This window comes from Nyctereutes procyonoides, unplaced genomic scaffold (assembly GCF_905146905.1).
Source record: "Nyctereutes procyonoides isolate TBG_1078 unplaced genomic scaffold, NYPRO_anot_genome, whole genome shotgun sequence".
In the NCBI taxonomy this organism is placed as follows: Eukaryota; Metazoa; Chordata; class Mammalia; order Carnivora; family Canidae; genus Nyctereutes; species Nyctereutes procyonoides.
Genome location: NW_026575130.1, coordinates 13,585,718 through 13,609,565, shown reverse-complemented (window position 1 = coordinate 13,609,565; position 23,848 = coordinate 13,585,718). Strand labels below are relative to the sequence as shown.

Sequence of the window (23,848 nt, the reverse complement as noted above, 5' to 3'; positions counted from 1 at the left end):
AGGGAAAGGCAGAGACATAGGCAGGGGGAGAAGCAGGCTCCCTGCAGGAAACCCAGTGTGGGACTCCATCCTGGGACTCCAGGATCACACCCTGGGAGAAGGCAGACACTCAACCACTGAGCCACCTAGGGATCCCTAGAAGTGGCTTTCTGTATTGACAATATAAAACTCACTTATAAAATAAAAGATTATTTTATGTTATTTATACTATCTCTGATGATATAATTCAAAAATCAGAAGATAATAGATTATTTCATTCATGAGATACTAATCATTTTTTCAGAGTCTAGCTAACTAACATCTTGTGTCATCTCTATATTGTCTTAGAAGATTAATGGAAAGGATCCCTGGGTGGCTCAGCGGTTTAGCACCTGCCTTTGGCCCTGGGTGTGATCCTGGTGTCCCGGAATTGAGTCCCACATCAGGCTCCCTGCATGGAGCCTGCTTCGCCCTTTGTCTGTGTCTCTGCCTCTCTCTCTCTCTCTCTCTCTCTCTGTCTCTCTATCATGAATAAATAAATAAATTTTAAAAGTTAATGGGAACATACATAACCACTTCTATACATCACTTCGAAAGTGCTGCTTTCACAGTCACCTTTATGTTATCAATCAGATATTAAGAAACTAATTCCCCTTGAAAATACTTTTGAACTCTTGGCAGATTATTTTCCTGGAAGCAAGCCCTTCATTTAAATGTATTTGAAGTTGAAATTGACCTGTAAATATTTTTAGTATTCAGTGTTTCATAGAGATAATACAAAACACTATATACCTAATTGTGTATAACTATACATAATATTCTATTTATACTATAACATGCTTCCTAAAATGCATACACAAAGCCTCTTTTTGGGGCAATACAAACAGATATGCATCCAGTTTTGTTTTATAAGGAAAAGAGTTTTTAGATAAAAAGAGAATTCAAAAGGCTGCCCCAAAGTGGAGGAGTTAGAATAAGAGCTAAAGAAATTCCCAGGCGGGAGCAATAGACATGTAAAATTATAATCAATGAACAAAGGTACTGAAATTTCTTTAGCAGAGATGACTCAGGACACTTGCTAGCTTTAGTCAAATGTATGAAGAGCTATAGAGTAGATAGAGCAGTTTGAGATCACGATAGGAGGTAAAACTCAAACTACACTTCCTGGACAAAGATGAATCACAAGTCTCTAGGGGACAATAGATTGTCTCCAGTGGTAATAAGTCTTTTTTCTTCTTTCTCTCCTTTGTTAAGGCACTCAGGAATCAGAAATAGAATGAATCACCGTTTACTTAATGAATTAAAGGATTATAAATGTAAGGCAAATTGTTGAAATATGTAAAAGTAGTCTCCCACGCAACTTTGAGATTCTAATTTTAATCAGAGAGAGTTTGTCTGAAAATTAATTATAATTTCAGTCCCTTATCAGAGAATTATAACAGGAAGAAGATTGTTGGGACAATTGGGTGAAATAACTTATTACTTTGTATAATTTTCAGAGTACGACATGTATGACTCGTATATTAAATGGTATTGAGCCAAAATTCACTTCCTCTCTATCAGTGTTGCCTTAAATTATTTGGCTTCCCTTTTTATATGGCTTTTATATGCATGTGGTTAAGTAAAGTTACATATTATAATTGGTACTATAAGTCAATAGTTTTGGCAGACATTTTTCTTAACTAATGGGCAACATTAAGAGTATTATGAGAATGGAGAGAAACAATGTTATATCTACTCTTTTACAGTGTCAATGACTTCAGAGAAAAGCATGAATATTAACTCACATATGAAAATATGTTCATGCTTCATTAATAGGCTTTTCACTTTTGGAAAATGAATACTTTTTTGAGTATGAATCATTATAAATATCATTCATATGTGCATATGAGTTACTCTGAACCTCTTTATTTTTCTCATTTTCTTTGCACAATCATAAACCTTATCAGTTCAACTTCTGACATCACCAAATCTGTTCTATTGTCCCTTCCAAATCTCAATTCTTGGACTATTGGAACATTGTCATAACGAATTTTCCTGATGCTACTCTTTCTTTGCTTTCTTAACAATGTCTTTAAAGTTATCTTTCTAAATTATTTCACTGTTTCTTCACTTTCGACAGAATTAACTGCAGTGCTGCACAATCTTTACTAGTGTCACTAAATATCTTACTTTATGCTCAAATTTACTACGTTGTGTCAGTCAGAGCTCCAGGGAAAAGAGATTGCACACTGGAGTGGGAAAACTGAAGAGAGTTTAATAAAGAGGCCATTTACAAAATTAAATAGATAAGCCATTTAACAAACACCATTTTACAAAGGTGTTAAAGGAAATCAACTTGAAATGAACATTCCTAGGACTAGGAATGGGAATGACTACAATTAGAGTGAAGTTTCTTTTCGGGGAAATAAAAATGTTCTTAAATTAGATTGTGTTAATGGTTACCTAACTAAAAACTTATGAATAATTATTGAATTATGTACTTAAAATGACTGTATTTTATGGAATGTAAATTATAATTCAATAAGGTCATAAAAATATCTCAACAGTAAGAAAACAATCTAATTTAAAAATGGGCAAATGGCTTGAACAGATACTTCATGTATGAAGAAATATTAATGACAAATAAGCACACAAAAATGTCCAACATTATTATTCATTAATGAAATATGAATTAAAACCACATTGATGGGAGCCTGGGTGGCTCAGTTGGTTGGTTAAGCATATGACTATTGGTTTCCTGTGGGTCATTATCTCGTGGTTGTGGGATCAAGCCCCACATTGGGCTCCCTGCTAAGTGTGGAGTCTGCTTCAGATTCTAACTCTCTCACTCACTCACTCTCTCTATCTCAAAGAAATAAATATTAAAAAAACACATTAAGATACAACTACACACACATTAGTATTGCTTAAATAAAAACAAAAATACTGACGATATCAATTGCTGATGAGGATCTGGATAAGTTGGACTCCATATACTGTTGGTATGAATGCAAAAGGGTATAGCCACTGAGGAAAACAGTTTCACATTTTTTTCTTTTTTCTTTTTATTAAAGTATAGTTGACATACAATATCATTAGTTTCAGATGTACATGACACTGATTTGACATTTATTTACATTATGAAATGTTCACCATGATAAGTGTAGTTATCCATCTGTCATCATACAAAATTATTATAATATTATTGACTATATTCCCTATACTGTGCTTCATGTCCCTGTAACTTACATATTTTATAACTGGAAGTTTGTAACTCTTAATTCCCTTCACCTATTTTGCTCATCCACCTACCCACCTCTCTTTTGGCAAACACCTGTTCATTCTCTGTACTTATGAGTTTGTTCCTGTTTTGTTTGTTTTATCTTTTAGATTCCACATACAAGTGAAATCATAGGATATTTGCCTTTCTCTGTTTGACTGTTTCACTTGTCATAATACCCTCTAGGTTCATCCATGTTGTTGCAAATGGTATGATTTCATTCTTTTTTATACCTAAATAATATTCCATTGCATACATATAGCACATCTTCTTTATTCATCTATTGATGGACACTTAGGTTACTTTCTTATCTTGGCTATTGTAAATAACACTGTAATGAATATAGTGATTATATATATATATATATACACACATATATATTTCAGATATTTATTTATTTATTTATTTATTCATTCATTCATTTATTTATTTCAAATGAACCTTTTTTGTTTTCTTTGGATAAATACCCAGAAATGGAATTGCTGGATCGTATGCTAGTTCTACGTTTAATTTTTTGAGAAACCTCCATACTGTTTTCTTTTTTCTTTTTTTTTTTATACAAATGATTTTTTTAAATTTTTTTAATTTATTTATGATAGTCACAGAGAGAGAGAGAGAGAGGCAGAGACACAGGCAGAGGGAGAAGCAGGCTCCATACACAGGGAGCCCGACGTGGGATTCGATCCCGGGTCTCCAGGATCGCGCCCTCGGCCAAAGGCAGGCGCCAAACCGCTGTGCCACCCAGGGATCCCCTCCATACTGTTTTCTATAGTAGCTGCACCAATTTACATTCCCACCAGAAGTACACAAGGGTTGCCTTTCCACATCTTTGCCAACACTTGTTATCTCTTGTCTTTTTGATAATAGCGACTCTGACAGGTATGAAGTGTTATCACAATTTCTTACAAAGTTAAATATACATTTATTATATGGCCCAGCAATCCCACTTTTGTTATTTACCCTAGAGAAATGAAAACTTCTGTTCACACACAAATCTTTGCATGGGTGTTTATAGCAACTCTCTTCATAATCACTCAAAACTAGAAACAACCCAAACGTTTTACCAACAATGGATGAACAAACTTTGGTACATCCATACAATTCAATATCCTCAGTAATAAAAAGGAGAAAACTTTTGAAATACTTGGCAACTTAGATAAACCTCAGAGATGTTATGGTTAGTGAAAGTATCTGGACTCAGAGTTTACATGTTGTATGATTATATTAATTTAATATTTTTTTCCCAAAAGACTAAACTACAGTGGTAGAAGGCAAATAAGTGATTACCAGGTCTTAGGGCAAAGAGAAGGTATGAATACAAAGATATAGCAAAAGGGAAAAAAATGTGTTCTGATTGTGGTGGCTGTTAAATGAATCTATTCATGCATTAAAAATCTTGCATTTGTACATCAATTAAAATCAATTATACTGTATGTTGATTATAAATAAAGTTATATAGTTGGAATTTATATTTTCATAAATCATTGAAATCAAGTTTGTGATTTCTAATCATATTAGATAGTTTTGGTATTAAAATATTTCTGGGGGGATCCCTGGGTGGCTCAGCGGTTTAGCGCCTGCCTTTGGCCCAGAGCGCGATCCTGGAGACCCGGGATCGAATCCCACGTCGGGCTCCCGGTGCATGGAGCCTGCTTCTCCGTCTGCCTGTGTCTCTGCCTCTCTCTCTCTTTCTTTCTATCTCTCTCTGTGACTATCATAAATAAATAAATTAAAAAAAATTTCTGTGAAAGAGGTTATTATGTAAACACAGTCTCCCTCCCCCAAAAAAGTATCACAAACATTAGACTTTAAGGCATGAAGTGATACAAAATGTAAAGATAGACATTTCATAATGATACAAAAGATACATTCAACAGGAATGCAAAAGAAATCCTAGATTTGTATTAACATTGCTTTAAAATATGCAAAGAAAATTAGACAGAACTAAAATGAAAAATACATTCCCAGGTATAGTTGGACTATTGCATACTTCTCTCAGTAACTGGTAGAGCAGAAAACAAAACAACAACAATAACAAAACCTAGTAAAGATGAAGAAGAGCTGAACATGATTAGTGAACTTGATGTAATTACAGAGGAGAGTTCATCACATCAGAAAATGTTAACACTTCTCTCCATTTATTTTGAAACTTTATATATGTGGTGCTTGTAGAATTTTTTAAACAACCTATCACAGTGATTCCCTAAAAATTAATAAATCAAATAGTGGAACCCTATCCAAATAGCAAATGAATGGAAAATACTGTACGAAGGGTCATTAAATCTCCTTTATTCCATAACTCCATAGATTTGTAGGAACAGGTACATGTAAAGTACCTCAAAATGAGTTTTACGGAACAGGTCACAGCAAAGGCAAAGCGGATGTAAATCAGCAAAGTAATAGAATAATGAGAAAGCATGTGAATGTTCAGGTCTTTCTACAAAATGAAATTGTGGAAAAATAATCTTCTCCTACTTTATAGAAAGTTACTTCCCCCTCCCAGATTATGAAACTGAGGATACTAAGGTATATTAAGAAGATACAGGGGCTCCTGAGTGGATCAGTTGATTAAACTTCTGCCTTTAGCTCAGGTTGTGATCCAGGCTCCTGGGATGGAGACTGAATTCAGGCTCCCTGATCAGCAGGGGCTCTGCTTCTCCCTCTCCCTCTGCCCCTTCCATGCCCATTCTCTATCTCTAAATAAATAAATAAATAAAATCTAAAAAAAAAAAGAAAATACAAATTCCCTATAATCCTGTCACTAAGGGACAATATTGCTATATATCCTGGTTCATTTTTCATTTCCTTTTTTTTTTTTGCGGGGGTGGGGGGGAAGGAGGGCTTTTATTTATTTATTTTTTTAATAATAAATTTATTTTTTATTGGTGTTCAATTTGCCAACGTACAGAATAACACCCAGTGCTCATCCCGTCAAGTGCCCCCCTCAGTGCCTGTCACCCATTCACCCCCACCCCCGCCCTCCTCCCTTTCCACCACCCCTAGTTCGTTTCCCAGAGTTAGGAGTCTTCATGTTCTGTCTCCCTTTCTGATATTTCCTACCCATTTCTTCTCCCTTCCCTTCCCTTCTATTCCCTTTCACTATTATTTATATTCCCCATTCATTTCCTTTTTACTATTTTATTTATGCATATGCATATTTATGCATGTATCATTATATCCTGTACCTGTTTATAGTAATATACATTCTCTGTAATCAATATTTTACTGTATGCTCTTTGAATATAAATATTCTTGAAATGTTATTCTTAATCACTACACAATACTCTAAAATGTGCCTAAGAATATCTATTTCTGACCTATTATAATGTGAAAAAATTGAAAACAATAAAGTCATTCTTTGCAACCTTATTTTTTATGGATAGATACTTGGAGTTAGAATTGCTGTGTCTAATGGAATGAGCAATTTTAGTATATACATTACCAAATTGATTTCACAAAATGTTTTTTGATTTCTATTTCCATCAGCAAAAATTTAGAATGGCTGCTTCTCTAACTTTCATTAGCAAGGTATAAAATATTTTGAAATGAATATTTTGAAGATAAATATTTTTTCATTTATTTTGTAATAGTTTTATTCTTTTAAAATTGTCATATTTTGTATATTTGCTTTAATATTTTCTTGATTTATAGGAGCTTATTATAAATTAAAGTTATAAACCCTGTGTCTATAATTTATACTGAAAATAATTAAAACAGTTTGCTTGCTATTTAATTATGCTTTAATATTTTTGATTTTGTGGTTAAACTATATGTTTTGGTTATATAGTTTCTTACAGTCAAAGCAACTAATATCTTACTCTGTATTCTTCTGCTGTTCTGATGCTTAGAATTTTTTTCCTGGCTAAGATTATTTAATGATAAGATTTTCTGTTTTTTTCTTCATGGTTTGATTGTTATATTTTAACTATTTAGTCTATCTGATATTTATATTAGCACATTGTGTAAAGTGAGACTCTAACTTGTGTTTTTCCAAAATATTAGATAAATTCCAAATTTCTTATTGGACTAACTATGCTTTTTATTAGTTTCTGGTATTTTCTTTGTATAATCCTTTTCAATTCTATTTGCATAACTTTATAATTTGTATCACTGACAAAGGTATGTTTTTAAGTTTTTATTTAAATTCCAGTTAGTTACCTTGCAGTGTAATATCATTTTTTTTGCAGTGTAATATTAGTTTCAGGTGTACAATGTATGATTCAACATTCACATACATAACCTGGTGCTCATCACAGTAAATGTCCTCCCTAATCCCCATCACCCATTTAACATATCCCCAACCCACCTCCCTTCTGGTAACCATCAATTTGTTCTCTATAGCTAAAGCCTGTTTCTTGGTTTGGTCCCCTCTTGTGCTCTAATTTTTCCCCTTTGCTTATTTGTTTTGTTTCTTAAATTCCACATACAAGGGAAATCCTATGGTATTTGTCTTTTCTGATTTATTCTGCTTAACATTATACTGAGGCTCCATCCATGTCATTGCAAATAGCAAGATTTATTCTTAAATAATATAATAATTATCTTTGGTGAATAGAATGGTCTGTATGTGCTAACCAGTGTGCAACTGTCTGAGAAAAAAAGTATTTATTACCAAACTTAGGCAATTAAGTTGTGATGCCTAACATGCCAGCAGTTCTCACTTAGCAAAGTATGGGAACATCATAATGACTATGCAAGTTGAAACTGTGCAAAATGATCTTAATAATCAATGAGAAAAATGACAGATTTTCTGTAACCTTTAAAAATTTCTGCAAAAAACTTAAAAATCTCTTTCAGTCCTGTGTACATAAGGAAATGAAAAAAATAGTAAAACTAATATTTCATGCAGTGTAATTTTAAACATTCAAAATATTGAAAAATAAGTGTGGTTTCTTTCTTTCTTGCTTTCCTTCCTTCCTTCCTTCCTTCCTTCCTTCCTTCCTTCCTTCCCTTTCTTTTTGTGTGTGTAAAAGAAAATATCATGACACTTCTGGTTTCTGGGTTCTGCATGCAGAGAGCTTGGAAGTTACTACTTCATCTAACCAGTAAAAAGTTGCACAGACTGAAAAATCAGCAATGTTTCTCAGATCTGTAGGAGAGGGAAAGACGCAGGGAAAACCACTGGACCAAAGTTGAGCAGACAGGCAAATATCTGAACAGAGGTTCACAAACAAAAACTCCATCAGAACTAGTGTGTGGGTAGGAAAATCTCAGCTGTAGTATATGAATTGCTGGAGGCTCAGAGTGGACATGTCTGAGACTTAAAGACTTCAGGGAGACCCAATCATAAGGGGGCCCACAATATTATCAGAGTTATCTCCAGGAACTTGACCATGTTACCATAGTAACTATCGGAGAAACACTCCCTCATGCTCTGGCAAGGAGAGGGGGAAAGGAACTATTTGAAACACATTAAAGACTGTTCTTAATTAGGTCTGCCAATAGGGGAAACTAGTTAGCCAGAGCCTAATCAGACAAGGTATTATCAGAATCTAACTAACTGTCTTAGGGGAAAGGTATAGCAAAATCCAGCCCCCTATAGCCTTCCAAGTAGGAGAAGGGAAGTATCCTACTCTATCCTACCCTAGCCTTCCTGTCCTGTCTAAGGGGAGAGAAAAAAGGGGAAAAATGCATATTAAGTTAATTCGAGATATTTATCAGCAATGGTTCTGTGACAGGTGAATGAGTAATATCTTGCATAGCAATGATATTTTAATCTATTATTTAAAAAATAATATTGGATTATATTCATTTTGTTTGATTCTGAAACACTGTAGTCTTCAACATGAAATTAGGATTATGTAAGTCTTTGTTGAAGAGATATTGACAACATCTTGATTTAAGGAGTAAAAGATTTTGAATTTATCTTATGCTGAGTAGTTAGCTTATGGGAAAAATTACATACATATATCCGTTCAATTTGAAGGTATATAAAATCAATACTGTGCCATCTTTTATTTTATTTTATTTTATTTTTCTGTGCCATCTTTTAAATTCAATAGGTTTCTTTATCTGGGAATTCTGAATTGTGATTAAAGGTACTTACTCAACATAAACACTCAATTTTGTGAATATTTTGTTTTCTTCAAAATTGTTTCTTATGCTTTGAAAATCTCCAAGCCTTTTTCTTTATTGATAATTCAGCTGGATATTATAATCATGCATTAGGCTGTAAAGAGTATTTAAAATGTTTTATTTTTACTTAAATATTAACTACTCATAGTCAACTTGTTAGGAGATAGTTTCTTTTTTTTTAATTTTTATTTATTTATGATAGTCACACACAGAGAGAGAGGCAGAGACACAGGCAGAGGGAGAAGCAGGCTCCATGCACCGGGAGCCCGATGTGGGATTCGAACCCGGGTCTCCAGGATCGCGCCCTGGGCCAAAGGCAGGCGCCAAACCGCTGCGCCACTCAGGGATCCCTAGGAGATAGTTTCTATTCCTCTGTACAATGAACTTTAACAATGCTTCTACAATTTCTGTCTTTTTCTATTCTAACAGTCTACATCTGCTTTCCCCTACTACATATTCTTATAGTTATCATAAATGTTATTATTCACTCATTTAATTGAAATAAAGGTCTTATCTAGTCCTCATAGAACTTACAACCCAGTAGGACAGACAGATAGAAAACAATAAGCAATAAAGATGAACTAATTGTATAGTATTTCATGGGATCCCTGGGTGGCTCAGCGGTTTAGCGCCTGCCTTTGGCCCAGGGCGCGATCCTGGAGTCCCTGGATCGAGTCCCACGTCTCCCGGCATGGAGCCTGCTTCTCCCTCCTCCTGTGTCTCTGCCTCTCTCCCTCTCTATGTCTATCATGAATAAGTAAATAAAAAATCTTTAAAAAACTGTATAGTATTTCAGAAGGTGATACATGTGATAAAGAATAAATCAACTTTAAGTAAAACAGTTATAGTTCAGAAGTAGTACAGGGAATGAGGAATGTGGCTATCTGGAGAAAGCATGTTTCACATAGAAAGTGAAAAAGGAAAGATCCTGAAGTGAAAATATGCTTACTATATTGCTGAAACAGAGGAGACTAATGATGGTGAAGCGGAGTGGTGGAGTAGTGAGTAGCAGGAGATAAGAGCAGAGAGTAACAAAGGACCAGTTGCTACAAATTTCTATAAACCATTGTAAGAACTTTGATTTCTGTCCTGATTGATTTCTGTCCTGAGAGAACTGGGGAGCCATTGGAGAATTTGCTGAGGGGAAAATGATCAGATTCATTACTAACAGGATACCTCTGGTGGTTTCATTTAGAACAAATCAAAAATGAATAAGAGTAGGAGCAGGGAAACATGTTAGGTGAGAAATGGATTAAGACTAGGAAGGCAACAGTAGATATCTTAAGAAGTGATTAGGTTCTACATATATTCTAAAAATAGAGGTGTTAGATTTGTCTCTAGATGGATTGCATATGGAGTAGGAAATAAGAGATGAGTCAAGAATATGTTTAAGAGTTTTGACCTGAGGCTCAGATTTTGACCTCAGAAGACTGCAGGAAGAATAAGTTTGAAGGAATGTAAAGAATTCAGTAAAGTCTGGGGACATCTCAACCCCAGGATAGACTGAGATGCCTGTTAGACATTTCACTGGTAAAGTTGAATAGGTTGTTGGATTTAAGATGCTGGAATACAGCTGAGGGGTTCAAGTTAGATATATTAATTGGTTTCATTAGGATATGAGCCATATCTATCTTGTTCATCCCAATGTGTGTACCATATCTATACAGTGTTTAGTACTTAGAAGGTACTCAAGAAATACCTGTTGAGTGAGTGACTATAAATATAGTGAGTTGTATGCTGGTAAATGTTTAACTACAACCACACTGGGTGAAAAAAATCAAATGGAAAACAAAACTTCCGATTTCTAGTGTTTTCAGATTTTTGTGGTGTAAACTCCTACCATGATTTCCAGCTACCAAACTAACATCACTAAATGCAGAGTTGGGAAGAAATGTGTACAATTGAGTCCTTCTAGCCAGTAAAAACCAGCTCCAGAACAAAACTGAGCCAACTCTTACCTAGTGATATAATCATATACATATTTTCCTTACTTACAGGTGTGCATAAAAGAGAATTTTAAATAACCTTGATACTTGGGCAGATAGGAAGGAAAAAATCTCATCGATTATAATAAAAACTCAAAATGTGATATTTAAGCAAATATTTAAAAACCTATGTCACATACCAAACTAAGTTTATCTTGTACCATTAGCCAGGCTTTTAAGCTATTCCACACAGCTGAGATATTATTATACAATTCCTGGAAAAAAAGATTTCACAGCCTATAAAATAATCTATTATAATGTTAACAGTACTCTCTTGCCAGAGCTTTCTTCATAAATTCAAACTCAGCCAGGAAATATGTTTAAAAATGTTGCCATAAGACATCTACCACAAGAATGTCTATACAAAGTTTAATCAAGTTATTTAGCTCTGCAGTTCAAACTATTTAGCATATATCTCAGAGTCACTATTGGTTCTTTAAAAAATATTTAATTAATATTTGAAAAATTTGTGCTGTGGTAAAACATACATAAAATTTACCATTTTAACTATTTTTGAGTGTATAGTCCAAGTATTAAGTACATTCACATTGTTGTGCAGCCTTCACCACTATCCACAGAACTTCAATTAATTAATAATTTGTTTCATGCAAAATAAGCACATGTTGTAGATAATTTAAAAAGAAAAGTACAAAACAAAATAAAGTTACCCAAAGTCTCACCATTCGGAGCAAATAAACCTTTTGCATTTATTTTTATTATTTTTTTTATTTTTTTTAATGTTTATTTATTTATTTATTTATTTTTTATATAAATTAATTTTTATTGGTGTTCAATTTACCAACATACAGAATAACACCCAGTGCTCATCCCGTCAAGTGTCCCCCTCAGTGCCCATCACCCATTCACCCCCACCCCCCGCCCTCCTCCCCCTCCACCACCCCTAGTTCATTTCCCAGAGTTAGAAGTCTTTATGTTTTGTCTCCCTTTCTGATATTTCTCACGCATTTATAGAATTATATCAGACTGTTAAATCCATAGTCTAAAAATTCCTCACGTGTTAGAAATCCTGCTGAGTCTAAAATGGGATTCAGACTCTGACTGTGTCTAATGAGGTGGTAGGGCTGCAAACCCCAATTGTGTATTTTGCAGAATTTATTTAATATACCAGTGAGCAGGCTTCAATAAAAATGATCAGAGTTATGAGGCATGGGGAAGAGGAGGTATGGACAGTTCCCCATCCTGGACATATCATTTATTGCTGAGCCCAGGGAGAGAGAATTGCAAGTGGAAGATGAAGGAATATTGGTCATTAGGAAATTGTTAATGAAACAAAGATTAGGAACAAGATCATTTCTTCTAAATGCTCTTTCAACACAAATAGTCATCACAAAAATTTCAAGCACAGAATAAAGATTGTAACTTATGAATTTTGCAGATTTGGATGCAATGTGCCCAAACAACAATCTGGAGAAAGACAGTGTTTCCACCTCAAGAGAAACTGTCATGCTCTCTACCAGTGTGATGATACCGCTTTTTCTTTTTCTTTTTTCCTTAGGGTGGGATGGGGAGATTAGAAGTGCTAAAGAGGACTACTGATGAACTGTTATCAGACCTTCCTAGGGACTCTGAAATCATTGGAGACTACCAAGAAGTATTTTTTTGTTTTGTTTTTGAAATTTTATTTATGTATTTGTAAGAGAGAGAGAGACAGCGAGAGAGTGAGAGAGTGAGTGAGAGAGCAGGGGGAGTAGCAGAGGGAGAGGGAGAACCAGGCTCCCTGCTGAGAAGAGAGCCCAATTCAAGGCTCAGTCCCAGTACCCTGGGATCACTGCCTGAGCCTAACTGACTGAGCCACCCAGGCGCCCCAAGAAGTGGTTTATAAGGAAAGGTTATGAACTAAAAATATTGATATTTTTGCTAATGTTGCCACATTTATACATGTGTGCCTGGAGACTTGAGAGGACTAATGTTATATTCAAATATGGGATTTAAATTTCTACACAGAATTTAATTTTGGCCTCATAGATGCCCCATCATTTATTTGATCATTTTCTTTTGTTGGAATTTTTAATGTTTTCATTAAACTTTGAATGTTTGATTTAATGTTTTCATTAAACTTTGAATTTTGATTTGAAAAATATCCTTGAGGGGTGCCTAGGTGGCTCAGTTGGTTAAGGGTCTGACTCTTGATTTTGACTCACGTCATGATCCTAGAGTCCTAAGACGGAGCCTTGTGAAAGGATCCTGCTTAGAATTTTCTTTCTTCCTCTCATTCTGCCCCTCCCCTGTTCTCTCCCATGCACACTCGCTCTCGTTCTCTCTCTCTCTCAAAAAAAAAAGAGAGAGAGAGAGAGAAAGAAAAAAAGAAAGAAAGGAAGGAAGGACGGAAGGAAGAAAGAAAGAGAGAAAGAAAGGAAGGAAGGAAGGAAGGAAGGAAGGAAGGAAAGAAAGAAAGAAAGAAAGAAAGAAAGAAAGAAAGAAAGAAAGAAAGAAAGAAAGAGACTGGGCAGCCTTGGTGGCTCAGTGGTTTAGCACTGTCTTCAGGTGTGATCCTGGAGACCTGAGATCGAGTCCCACATCAGGCTCCCTGCATGGAGCCTGCTTCTCCCTCTACCTGTGTCTCTGTCTCTCTATGTGTCTCTCATGAATAAATAAATAAAATCTTAAAAAAAAAGAGGAAGAGAAAAGAAAAATAAGAAAAATATCCTTGAATATATTGGCAAATTGAACTCCTGAAAGGTTTCGACAAAATATATCCAATTGTTAGGCTAAATGATATAGGATGTTGACATTTTATTTTTTATTTTTTTAAAGATTTTATTTATTTATTCATGAGAGACACAGAAAGAGAGAGAGAGAGAGAGAGAGAGAGAGAGAGCAGAGACACAGGCAGAGGGAGAAGCAGGCTTCATGCAGGGAGCCCAATGTGGGACTCGATCCCGGGACTCCAGGATCACACCCTGGGCTGAAGGCAGGTGCTAAACCACTGAGCCACCCAGGGATCTCCCAGAATATTGACATTTTAAACTAAAAAAAAAAAATGGCAATTGCCTATGGTTCAACCTAAAAGCATATATAAAAATGCCCTGTTCACTACAAACATACTTACCAATCTCTGCCAATTTTAATAAAGAGTTGTATTTCATTATTTTAATTTTCATTTGCTTAATTACTCTTAAGATTTATTTATTCAATAGTCTGGATTGTGTGCTACCATGTGTAAACCACTGTGACCAGCGTAAGCATACAAAAGGCACTAAGATCAGAATTGAACCTGTCTTCATGGTGTTTACAAGTCTACTAGAAAAAATAAACAAGTCTATTAGAGGAAATTATTAATCAAATATTCCTAAATAAAAATGAAATTTAAGGTATGAAAAAGGCCATGACTGATGTGTTAAGAGAGTCTATAAAGGGACATCTAATTTAAATTGGAAGCCTCATGGAAGGTTTCCCTGTAAAAGTGACATTTGTTCTGTTATTTAAGAGGAGTACCTTTGAGGCACTTGGGTGGCTCAGTTGGTTAAGCATTTGCCTTTGGCTCAGATCATGATCCCAGGGGTCTGAGGATCAAGCCTGGTGTCAGGCTCTTTGCTCAGCAGGGAGTCTGCTTCTCCCTCTCCCTCTGCTCCCAACCCACCCAGCTCACTTGTTCTCTCTCTCCTTCTCTCTCTCTCTGTGTCCCTCTCAAATAAATAAAATATTTTTTTAAAAAAGGAGTACATTTAACTAATGAGGAAATGGCAGAAGGAAATTTGAAATGGTAAAATGTGTTCAAAGATTTTGTGGCAGGGCAGCCTGGGTGGCTCAGCAGTTTAGCACCGCCTTCAGCCCAGGGCCTAATCCTGGAAACCCGAGATCGAGTCCCATGTCAGGCTCCCTGCATGGAGCCTGCTTCTCCCTCTGCCTGTGTCTTTGCCTCTCTCTTTCTCTCTCTCTCTCTGTGTGTGTGTGTCTTTCATGAATAAATAAATAAGATCTTTAAAAAAAAAGATTTTGTGGCAAAAATGGAGCATCGTACATTCAGGGACTTGAAAGAAGATAAGAGTGCCTAAAACGGAGATTAGGCCGGTTGAGCTGTGGTATGAGTATGAGATGAAGCTAGACAGGTGAAGGAATCAGTCATTATTGTCTGGATTAAGAATATTTTTTTTCTCATAAGAGCAATGGGAAAACACTGTAGGATTTTTAGCAGGGGTACAGAATCATGGTCTTATATATATTTTGAAAGCATCATTCTTTGTATGATCATAATGATAGCTGGACTTGGGAAATTGGGGTAGAGACAGAAAAAAGGTAATAGATTTGGGAGCTATTTGAACAACTGAATGGATGCTTGTACTATTTGTTGAAATGGGGAACATTGGAAAAGAAAAAGGTTTAGAGGTAAGGTAATGCATTTGATGGAGTTTAAGGGGCTTTCTGACATCTAAGTGGAAATGTCAAGTAGGTAACTGAATACATATAACCACAGCTCAAAGAAGGTTTAGATATAGGATTTTAAATTGTGAGCCATTTACTTTTTGAATTTTAAACAAAATATATATATTGTCTATTAAAAATTTAAAGAACATTATAGAGCAAGATAAATCTCTATATTCTTATATCAAATAGTGTCCGAGATCTATAATTTGTTCAATAAATGTTTATAAGTATATTAAATTAAAAATGACATAATGTGACATTATTTTAGTAATAAATGAAAGATATTTGTATTTATGCATGTATATAATATACTATGCACCAGAGTATGTGTATAAATATCATATATATATGAGATGAGATTATAAATCACAAAATGAGAGTTGAAATGCAAATATGAAGATCATAGCTTGGCTATATTTGGGGAGTAGGATAACCATATGTAAATTTAACCTCCTAATATTTAAATTTTTGAATTTTTTGCACCGTGCATATGTGCCTCTTAAAATGAATGAGTGAAAAATAATATTGGAATAAAAGACTGGTAGAGAGGATAGTAAGGATCGGAGATTGGGGGCTGGAAGGAAGATGATTTGGAGAGCTTTAGCCATACCTTACAACTTTGAGTTATCTGCTTCTCAGTCTATACCCAGGGTTCAGGTGAGAAAATTACTTCTGGGGGAAATGTACTTTATCCTTTCTTGTAATTTCTTCAGTGCATCCAACCTGACCATCTAGAAACTGTTCAAAAAGAGATTTGGCATCCTGAGGACTTCATTCACTGAATTCTGCTTTGAAACATGCCTTTAGCTCACCCAGAGGAACACTTAACAAATAAAGGTACATTTAATTTAAATTGGAAGCCTCATGGAAGGTTTCCCTGTAAAAGTGACCTGCCCTACGACCCAGCAATTGCACTGTTGGGGATTTACCCCAAAGCCACAGATGCAATGAAACGCCGGGACACCGGCACCCTGATGTTTATAGCAGCAATGTCCACAATAGCCAAACTGTGGAAAGAGCCTCGGTGTCCTTCGAAAGATGAATGGATAAAGAAGATGTGGTTTATGTATACAATGGAATATTACTCAGCCATTAGAAACGACAAATACCCACCATTTGCTTCGACGTGGATGGAACTGGAGGGTATTATGCTGAGTGAAATAAGTCAATCGGAGAAGGACAAACATTATATGTTCTCATTCATTTGGGGAATATAAATAATAGTGAAAGGGAATAGAAGGGAAGGGAGAAGAAATGGGTAGGAAATATCAGAAAGGGAGACCGAACATGAAGACTCCTAACTCTGGGAAACGAACTAGGGGTGGTGGAAGGGGAGGAGGGCAGGGGGTGGGGGTGACTGGGTGGTGGGCACTGAGGGGGACACTTGACAGGATGAGCACTGGGTGTTATTCTGCATGTTGGCAAATTGAACACCAATAAAAAATAAATTTATTATTAAAAAAAAACCTGTAGGAAACCTGCTTTTGTATTTGTGACAGTGTGGCTGAGGACAGTATCTTCTTTACTGCCCATACAAAGAATTTCTTGAAACCTAATACCAGAAATTCCTTAGCTCTTAAGGAATGTATTATTTTATGGACAGTGTAGGCTATATTACTAATTGTATTTTTTGCCTATATATCAAGAATCTCAGACATATCTTAAGTTCAACTTTAATGATTATGACTCTTTAACTTGATGTCTATGCTATAACTTTACCCTGATTTTGTTTCTATTTTCTCTTTATTTTGTCCAGACTTAATTTTTCATTCATTTATATTTGTCTACTGTACAGATTGTTATGTGTCTTTACAATCCAGAGGAAAACCAATTAGATGATAGAAAAAAATGAGAGCTCTTTATTCAAAAGTGAAAAACAAAGCCATGGGTTTGGATGAACTTACTTGGGGAGAGAATAAAGTTAGGACAAACTCAGGCCCAGGATTTAGCATTGAGGAACCTATGTATTTAATTACTATATAGAAGCAGAGAATCAGAAATGCAAGCATGGAAGACAGGCCAAGGAGGAAGGAGGGGACCTGGGAAGTGGGAAGCCAAGAAGCAGTAGCTACCTGATAGAAATACTACTGAAAAATCAGAGAAGTTGAGGACTGAAATGCCTACTGGGTTTCACAACTTATCTTTAGATAGTGTTAGGAGACGAATTCAGATTTGAGTAGTTTGAGGAGCAAATAGCAGGTGAAGGAATGCAGATATGGATTGTAAGCAGCTCATAATTTTATGTTTGTTAGACATTTTTACTTCTATGCGTTTTCTGTTCATAAGTTTTGTTCTTTTTATATTAGTGTTGTATCTTGTTATTAGTGCATATGTAAAATATATATACATGTAAAGATATAATATATAGATACAAAATTTATATAATATAAACAAGCACTAAAGTCTAATTTAAATGAAGGTAATAATTTTGTCTAATTAAACTCTACAGTCATCAGGATTCTTTAGGAGCCATTAAGAGTGTATTATAACCTGAGAATAGCACAGACCCGTGAGTGGATTACAGTGTCTTGAATCTTTGCTGTACTGCATGATCTTGGGAAAAAGAATGGTAGAGAGGATAGATAAGGATCAGAGATTGAGGGCTGGAAGGAAGATGATTTGGAGAGCTTTAGCCATACCTTACAACTTGGAGTTCTCTGCTTCTCAGGCTATATCCAGAGTTCAGGTGAGAAAAGTTCAGCATCTTTCAAATAAATGTCATGTTTAAATGTTAAAATTCAAGGGGTGCCTCGGTGGCTCAGTTGGTTAAGCGTCTGCTTTCCACTCAGGTCATGATCCCAAGGTCCTAGGATAGAGCCCTGCACCACAAGGGGGGCTCCCTGCTCAGCAGGCAGTCTGCTTCTCCCTCTGCCCCTCAATCCACTCATGCTCCTTCTCTCTCTCATTCTCTCTCACTTTGCACACTCTCAGTCTCTCAAATGAATAAATAAAATCTTAAAAAAATGTTAAGATTCAAAATGGCAAATTTGGGAAGGATGGTGAAGAGAAATGCAAGCTCATTGGCAAATAATTGTAATGTGTGTGGGTGTCTGTGGGCATTAGACTTCCAGGCATGAGGGGACTGTGTAGAACTGAAAGATGCTTTCTGAGCTAATAAAAATAGCTTTGCAGAAATTTCTAACAAAGCAAAAGGGAAAATGTGTCAGGGTAAGACCAGAACCTGTGACCTCACATGAACATCTTTAGCAGTTACTAGTACCATACAAAAGCAAAACAAAACAAAATGTGGTCACAGTTAGCTTGAGGTTCTCCATTTGCAAAATACATGTGTTCATAAAAGGAATACCTACAATCAGGTCTACAATTTCCAAGTTCATAGGAGATTGCAAGCATTTTGCTACAGCTGAAGAAAAGCCATTTGTGCTTGACTCAAAGCTGAAATCGTTTTCAAGCTCAGAGGGTCTTTTGATTTTATGCAGAGGGATAGAGTGAGTTAAATATGTTTTCTCTTTAGCCTAGGAGAATGCAATTCAGTTTATATTTAATGAGGATAGAAAGCACAATAAGTATTCATGTTGCAGTCTAAATGATGTATTCCTTTATCAATAAGAACTAATTAGGGAACTAATAACCTTTATGATTATTTCAATAAGCATTAATTATACGGGAAAATATAATTTCTGTGAGCATCTGCTATTGCCTATGTTCCATATGGGGTGCAGAGTCCATGCAACCATAACCAAAGGCACCGTGACTCACCTGAAATTTCTCAGGGTGTGTATGGGGGGTCAATCTTGCAAACTTGAATCTACAAAGTAACTACAAATACCACAGGACTAGTTTGTCCAGTTCATATTTGATAAGACACTAGTGCAGAAACGATTCCATGGGATGGTAAACTATTGAGAATTCTAATAACTTATATTCATATAGTCTTTGATTCTAAAAATTATCTTAAGTAGATTTTTCTATATGTTTGTATTTCTTTTTGTCAATGGTATGCTCAAAGTATTACTTTAAATAACAAGTTTTTAAAAAGCTTTTCAGTATCTAAGCCAAACATTCTTCAAATTTTGTTACAAATTGCATGCTCAATAAATTTTGTATTGTTTTGGTGACTGAATAATATTTTCTACTAAAGAAATAGTAAAGAATAAGTATTCATTAAGATCAGGTCAGTGATTGTGATGAAATAGGATTATATTATCAACTGAAATAACTCCAAGACCACTTCAGATTTTGTATAAATGTTGGCAGAAAATAACGGAAAAATAACCCTTGTGTACCCTTCAGACTTTGAAATGCCTATTTCCCACACAGTAAATTTTCATCAAATTTCATAATGAATTATTAATAGCTCAAGAAGATTGTGAGAATTTTAAAACATGATGTGCTAATGCCCCTCCTGATTCCATTAAAAACCACATGTTTACAAGTAATTAAAAAAAAAAAAGGAAAAACGAAACCAAAACAAAACAAAAAAAGGAAGATGCTCAAACCAAAAGAACATTCATTTTATCTTGGTGGAGCAAGGTTAGAGGCAGTTTCACCTATCCCTCCACTTGGAGCTGATTTGTTCCTACTTTGTATTCCTGTTTCTGCAAAAGTAAGGTGGTGAGATATATGTGGAAGATCAGAGATAAAGGGAAGATTGACAGTTTCAAGGCTTTTAGAAGATATGATTTTGTGCTTATTTATCCTAATTAGTGGCTACTAACTACTGCTCCTTCAGTTTAATCCTCTGAGCCTAGCATGTAAAAGTAGTTATTAAAGATTTATGTTTTCAATATCTTTGTGCTCACTATTTGAAAATAGTAAATACAGAGGATGGATTTATGGAAAGAATTTGTTTTTTCTTGTTTTATTTCATAGTGGTGGCTTAATGTAGTAAGAATATTAAGTCTTATTTTATTTTGAAACAGGCTGTTAATATAGAAAAAGTACTTTCTTTTCACAATTAAAATTGAGGCTTGAAGTTAAAGTCATATCACCACCTTCCCTACATTTCCCATGCAGCTGCCAATCACAGAACAGAGAGGAATCAACTGGTGTTGTTGAAGTTTTACAATAATATTGAATTAAAGTGTAACCAGCTTTCAGTAATAAGTAGGGGTTCACCATTGTCTTAACACAAGTATACATATTCCATAATATTCAATAGGAGAAAGCAAATGCAAACAGAAAATTTAAAAACTTAAATACGAGAACAAATGTTGGTGACTTATCTAGCTTCTTTTAATTGCTTAACAATCTCAGAAATCCCCATTGTAGACGGGGGAATATTTAAAAAACTATTAGCTATAAATTATTAGCTATTTATTATAAATTATTAGCTAAATTAAATAGCTATAAGGTAGTATGTCTCATTTTTAACCGTTTATTATTTTTTAAAGATTTATTTATTTATTCATGATAGACACAGAGAGAGAGAGGGAGAGAGAGGCAGAGACACAGGAGGAGGGAGAAGCAGGCTCCATGCAGGGCAGGCCAAAGGCAGGCGCCAAACCATTGAGCCACCCAGGGATCCCCTTAACCGTTTATTATTTGAGATTTTCCCCTCATCATTTGAAACATTTGGTTGTAATCTTCCAAGAACAACGTGTACCCAGCTCATAGCCTCCCCAGATCATTGAAAGTGAAATCTAACCCAAGACACTGTGGAAACTTCCAGCATAAAGCAGTCTTTTGGAGGGTCATTGTTACCTCTAGTGCATGCTCCATGACTGGCAGCGCACGCCAGTATTGGCTTTGGAGCAAGGATAGGGAATACGGTGGGTGGGGATGAGGACCAGCAGACCAGAGAGAAGGGGGGAAGATGGAGGGTGACTCATGGTCCATTTCTCTGACAGAGTAGTGACTACTAGAAAGCAGGAAGACCCAAGAGACCATGAGTTTTTCAGCAACTGTTTGAAGCCACCTGAGAAAGCTTGCTAGCATTGTTTCTAGCTGAGTTTGTCCTACTTGGAACGACAGATTTCCCCCATCTCCCTCATTTGTCTTCTCAGCCCCTCTAACCGCCCTGAATGGGATCAGGGGGTTGGGGGACAGCGGTGGGAGGCCACAGAAGCAGAAACTGCCTGAGCCAGTTGGAGGACTACGTGTCAGGGACCTCCTTTCCCCAAGAACTCCCTCCTGGGCCCTTGCCTTTTATCGAGATCCGTCTAGTCACCGTGCCCGTGGCGACGGCATCCCACTGCCCCCCTCCCCCCTGCTCTCTCCCCTCCACCCTCCACCCTCCACCCTCCTGCCTCCCTGCCCTCTCCTCACCTGTCCACCGCAATGGCCGTCATAGAGTAGATGCTGGCGAACACCGCCGTGATCGGAAAGAAGTTCTGGAAGCGACAGTAGTTGGCGCCGAAGTACCACTCGCTGTGAAGCGCGTAGATGAAGTTGACCAAGGTGTTGAAGGCAGCCATGGAGGCGTCGGAGAAAGCCAGGTTCACGAGGAAGTAGTTGGTGACGGTCCTCATGCGCTTGTGGGCCAGGATGATCCAGATGACGATGAGGTTCCCGAAGACCGCCACGGCCACCACCAGGCCGTAGGCGAGGGACCAGAGCGCGATGCGCCAGGACGGCTGCACGAACTGGTTGGTGAGGTTGGCCCGGGGCTGCGCCGGCGCCGCCGAGGCCGCGGAGGGAGAGGCCGAGAGGTTGCCCGCTCGCCCGAGCAGCTGCAGCCACTCGGCCCCCGCCGCCCCCGCCGCAGCCCCCGCGGCCAGCGCCGCGCTCAGGTTGCCGCCGCCCGCGCCCGCGGGGCCCGCGCGGTCCGTCCAGGTGGCGGCTGCTGGGACAGAGCCCATCGCCCCGCGCGTCTCCAGCCGCGGATCTGCCCGCGCTGCAGCCTCCAGCCGGGCCGCCCACTGCCTCCGAGCTCCGGCTTCCCGGTCCTTTGGCCGCTGGGCGGCCCGCAGCCCCCGCCTGCAAGCGAGGCGGAGACGCTACCGCGGCCCTTGCTGGGTCTGAGATGCTCCGAGCCAGCAGGTGATGCCCGGGGGGGGGGGGGGGGCAAGGGAGGCGCCTTCTCCGGGGAGGAGTGTGCGACTCCAGCAGGCAAGAAGGCGGAGAGGGGAGGGAAGGGAGATGTTAGGAGCTGTCACCAGCGGGGCACTCCGGGGGCCCCGGGCGCTGCAGCGGGTCTTTATAGTCTCTTGCAGTCCCCTGCTTCGGTGACGTTGTGGGGGCCGGGAGCTGACGAACCCCTTCGTGGGCTACGACTGAGCTCCTCTCGCCCAGCGCGCCCTCCGCACGCAGCTCATTCATTCGCTCCTGGAAGCCGCACCAGGACCTCAGGGGGTTGAGGCGCTCGGGAAGGGCTGCACTTCTTCCCTTGTAATTGAAATCTGTACAAGATTTTTTTTTTTTTTTTTACCTCTTTTAGTGTCAAGCTATTTTGCTAAGGTCCATGCTCTCAGACCTTTATTATGGGCTGTTCTTTTCTAAACCAATGAAAGCATTCACCCCCAAAGCGGAGGCAAGATCCCGGGAGATCTGCCCACGAGGGCGTGTGTGGGTGTCACGGGCTGCAGGCTGTGGGCACTTTGTCAGGGGTTCCCTGGCTTTTGGGATTTCGCTCCACTTTCTGCTTGCGTGTCTATGTTCTCACTTCTCACATCCTTCTCCCTCTCGCTCCCACTTCTGAGGTCTACCCATTCGTCCTCTTCTAAGCTCCATCACTTAGAAATCAGTTTTCTCTGACTTCCTCCCAGGCAGAAACTATGGTTTCTCCTGGAGGATTCTGCTCCTGCTGGAATGCCATAACACGCCGAGGGTAAATCAGAAAGCCCCCGGTGTAGATTTTTTTTTTTTTAATACATTGATGAGAATTGAATCACTTCTTTTCTCTGGTGTGAACGAATCTTGTAAGTGATCTGAACACATTCATTTGGTTATATGGCTTTGGATATTCGGTGCCTTAGTTTTTGGCTCTGACCAAGAGGACACACTGAGAAGGATGAGTGACAGTAACCTGTTTCCTGTGCAGACCCAGGGGGCTTGACTTCTGAGCTTTGGGCTGGAGCAGGTGAGCAGCAGTGTTCCGTGGAGTGCAAGCTGGAAGATGTTGTCTGTGCTTAGATGGATGATTTATCAATATGTTCCAGAGTACAAGCTCTAGTTTCTTGAGGGGGGCAGGGATAGAGAGATTTACGGTTAAGCATATTTTAGCAACCTCCCCCAAACATTGAACTCTTTGAACTTGAAT

General features: G+C 37.6%; 1 protein-coding gene across 1 annotated transcript in view; it reads right to left on the bottom strand.

Annotated features, from left to right (window-relative positions):
* Positions 1-22,448, bottom strand: part of TACR3 (tachykinin receptor 3) — a 74,121-nt gene extending 51,673 nt beyond the window's left edge. The window contains exon 1 of the mRNA XM_055342511.1: positions 21,916-22,448. Within this exon, the coding sequence (XP_055198486.1) occupies positions 21,916-22,448 (533 nt within the window). The remainder of the gene's footprint in view (positions 1-21,915) is intronic.
* Between the last annotated feature and the right edge of the window lie 1,400 nt (positions 22,449-23,848).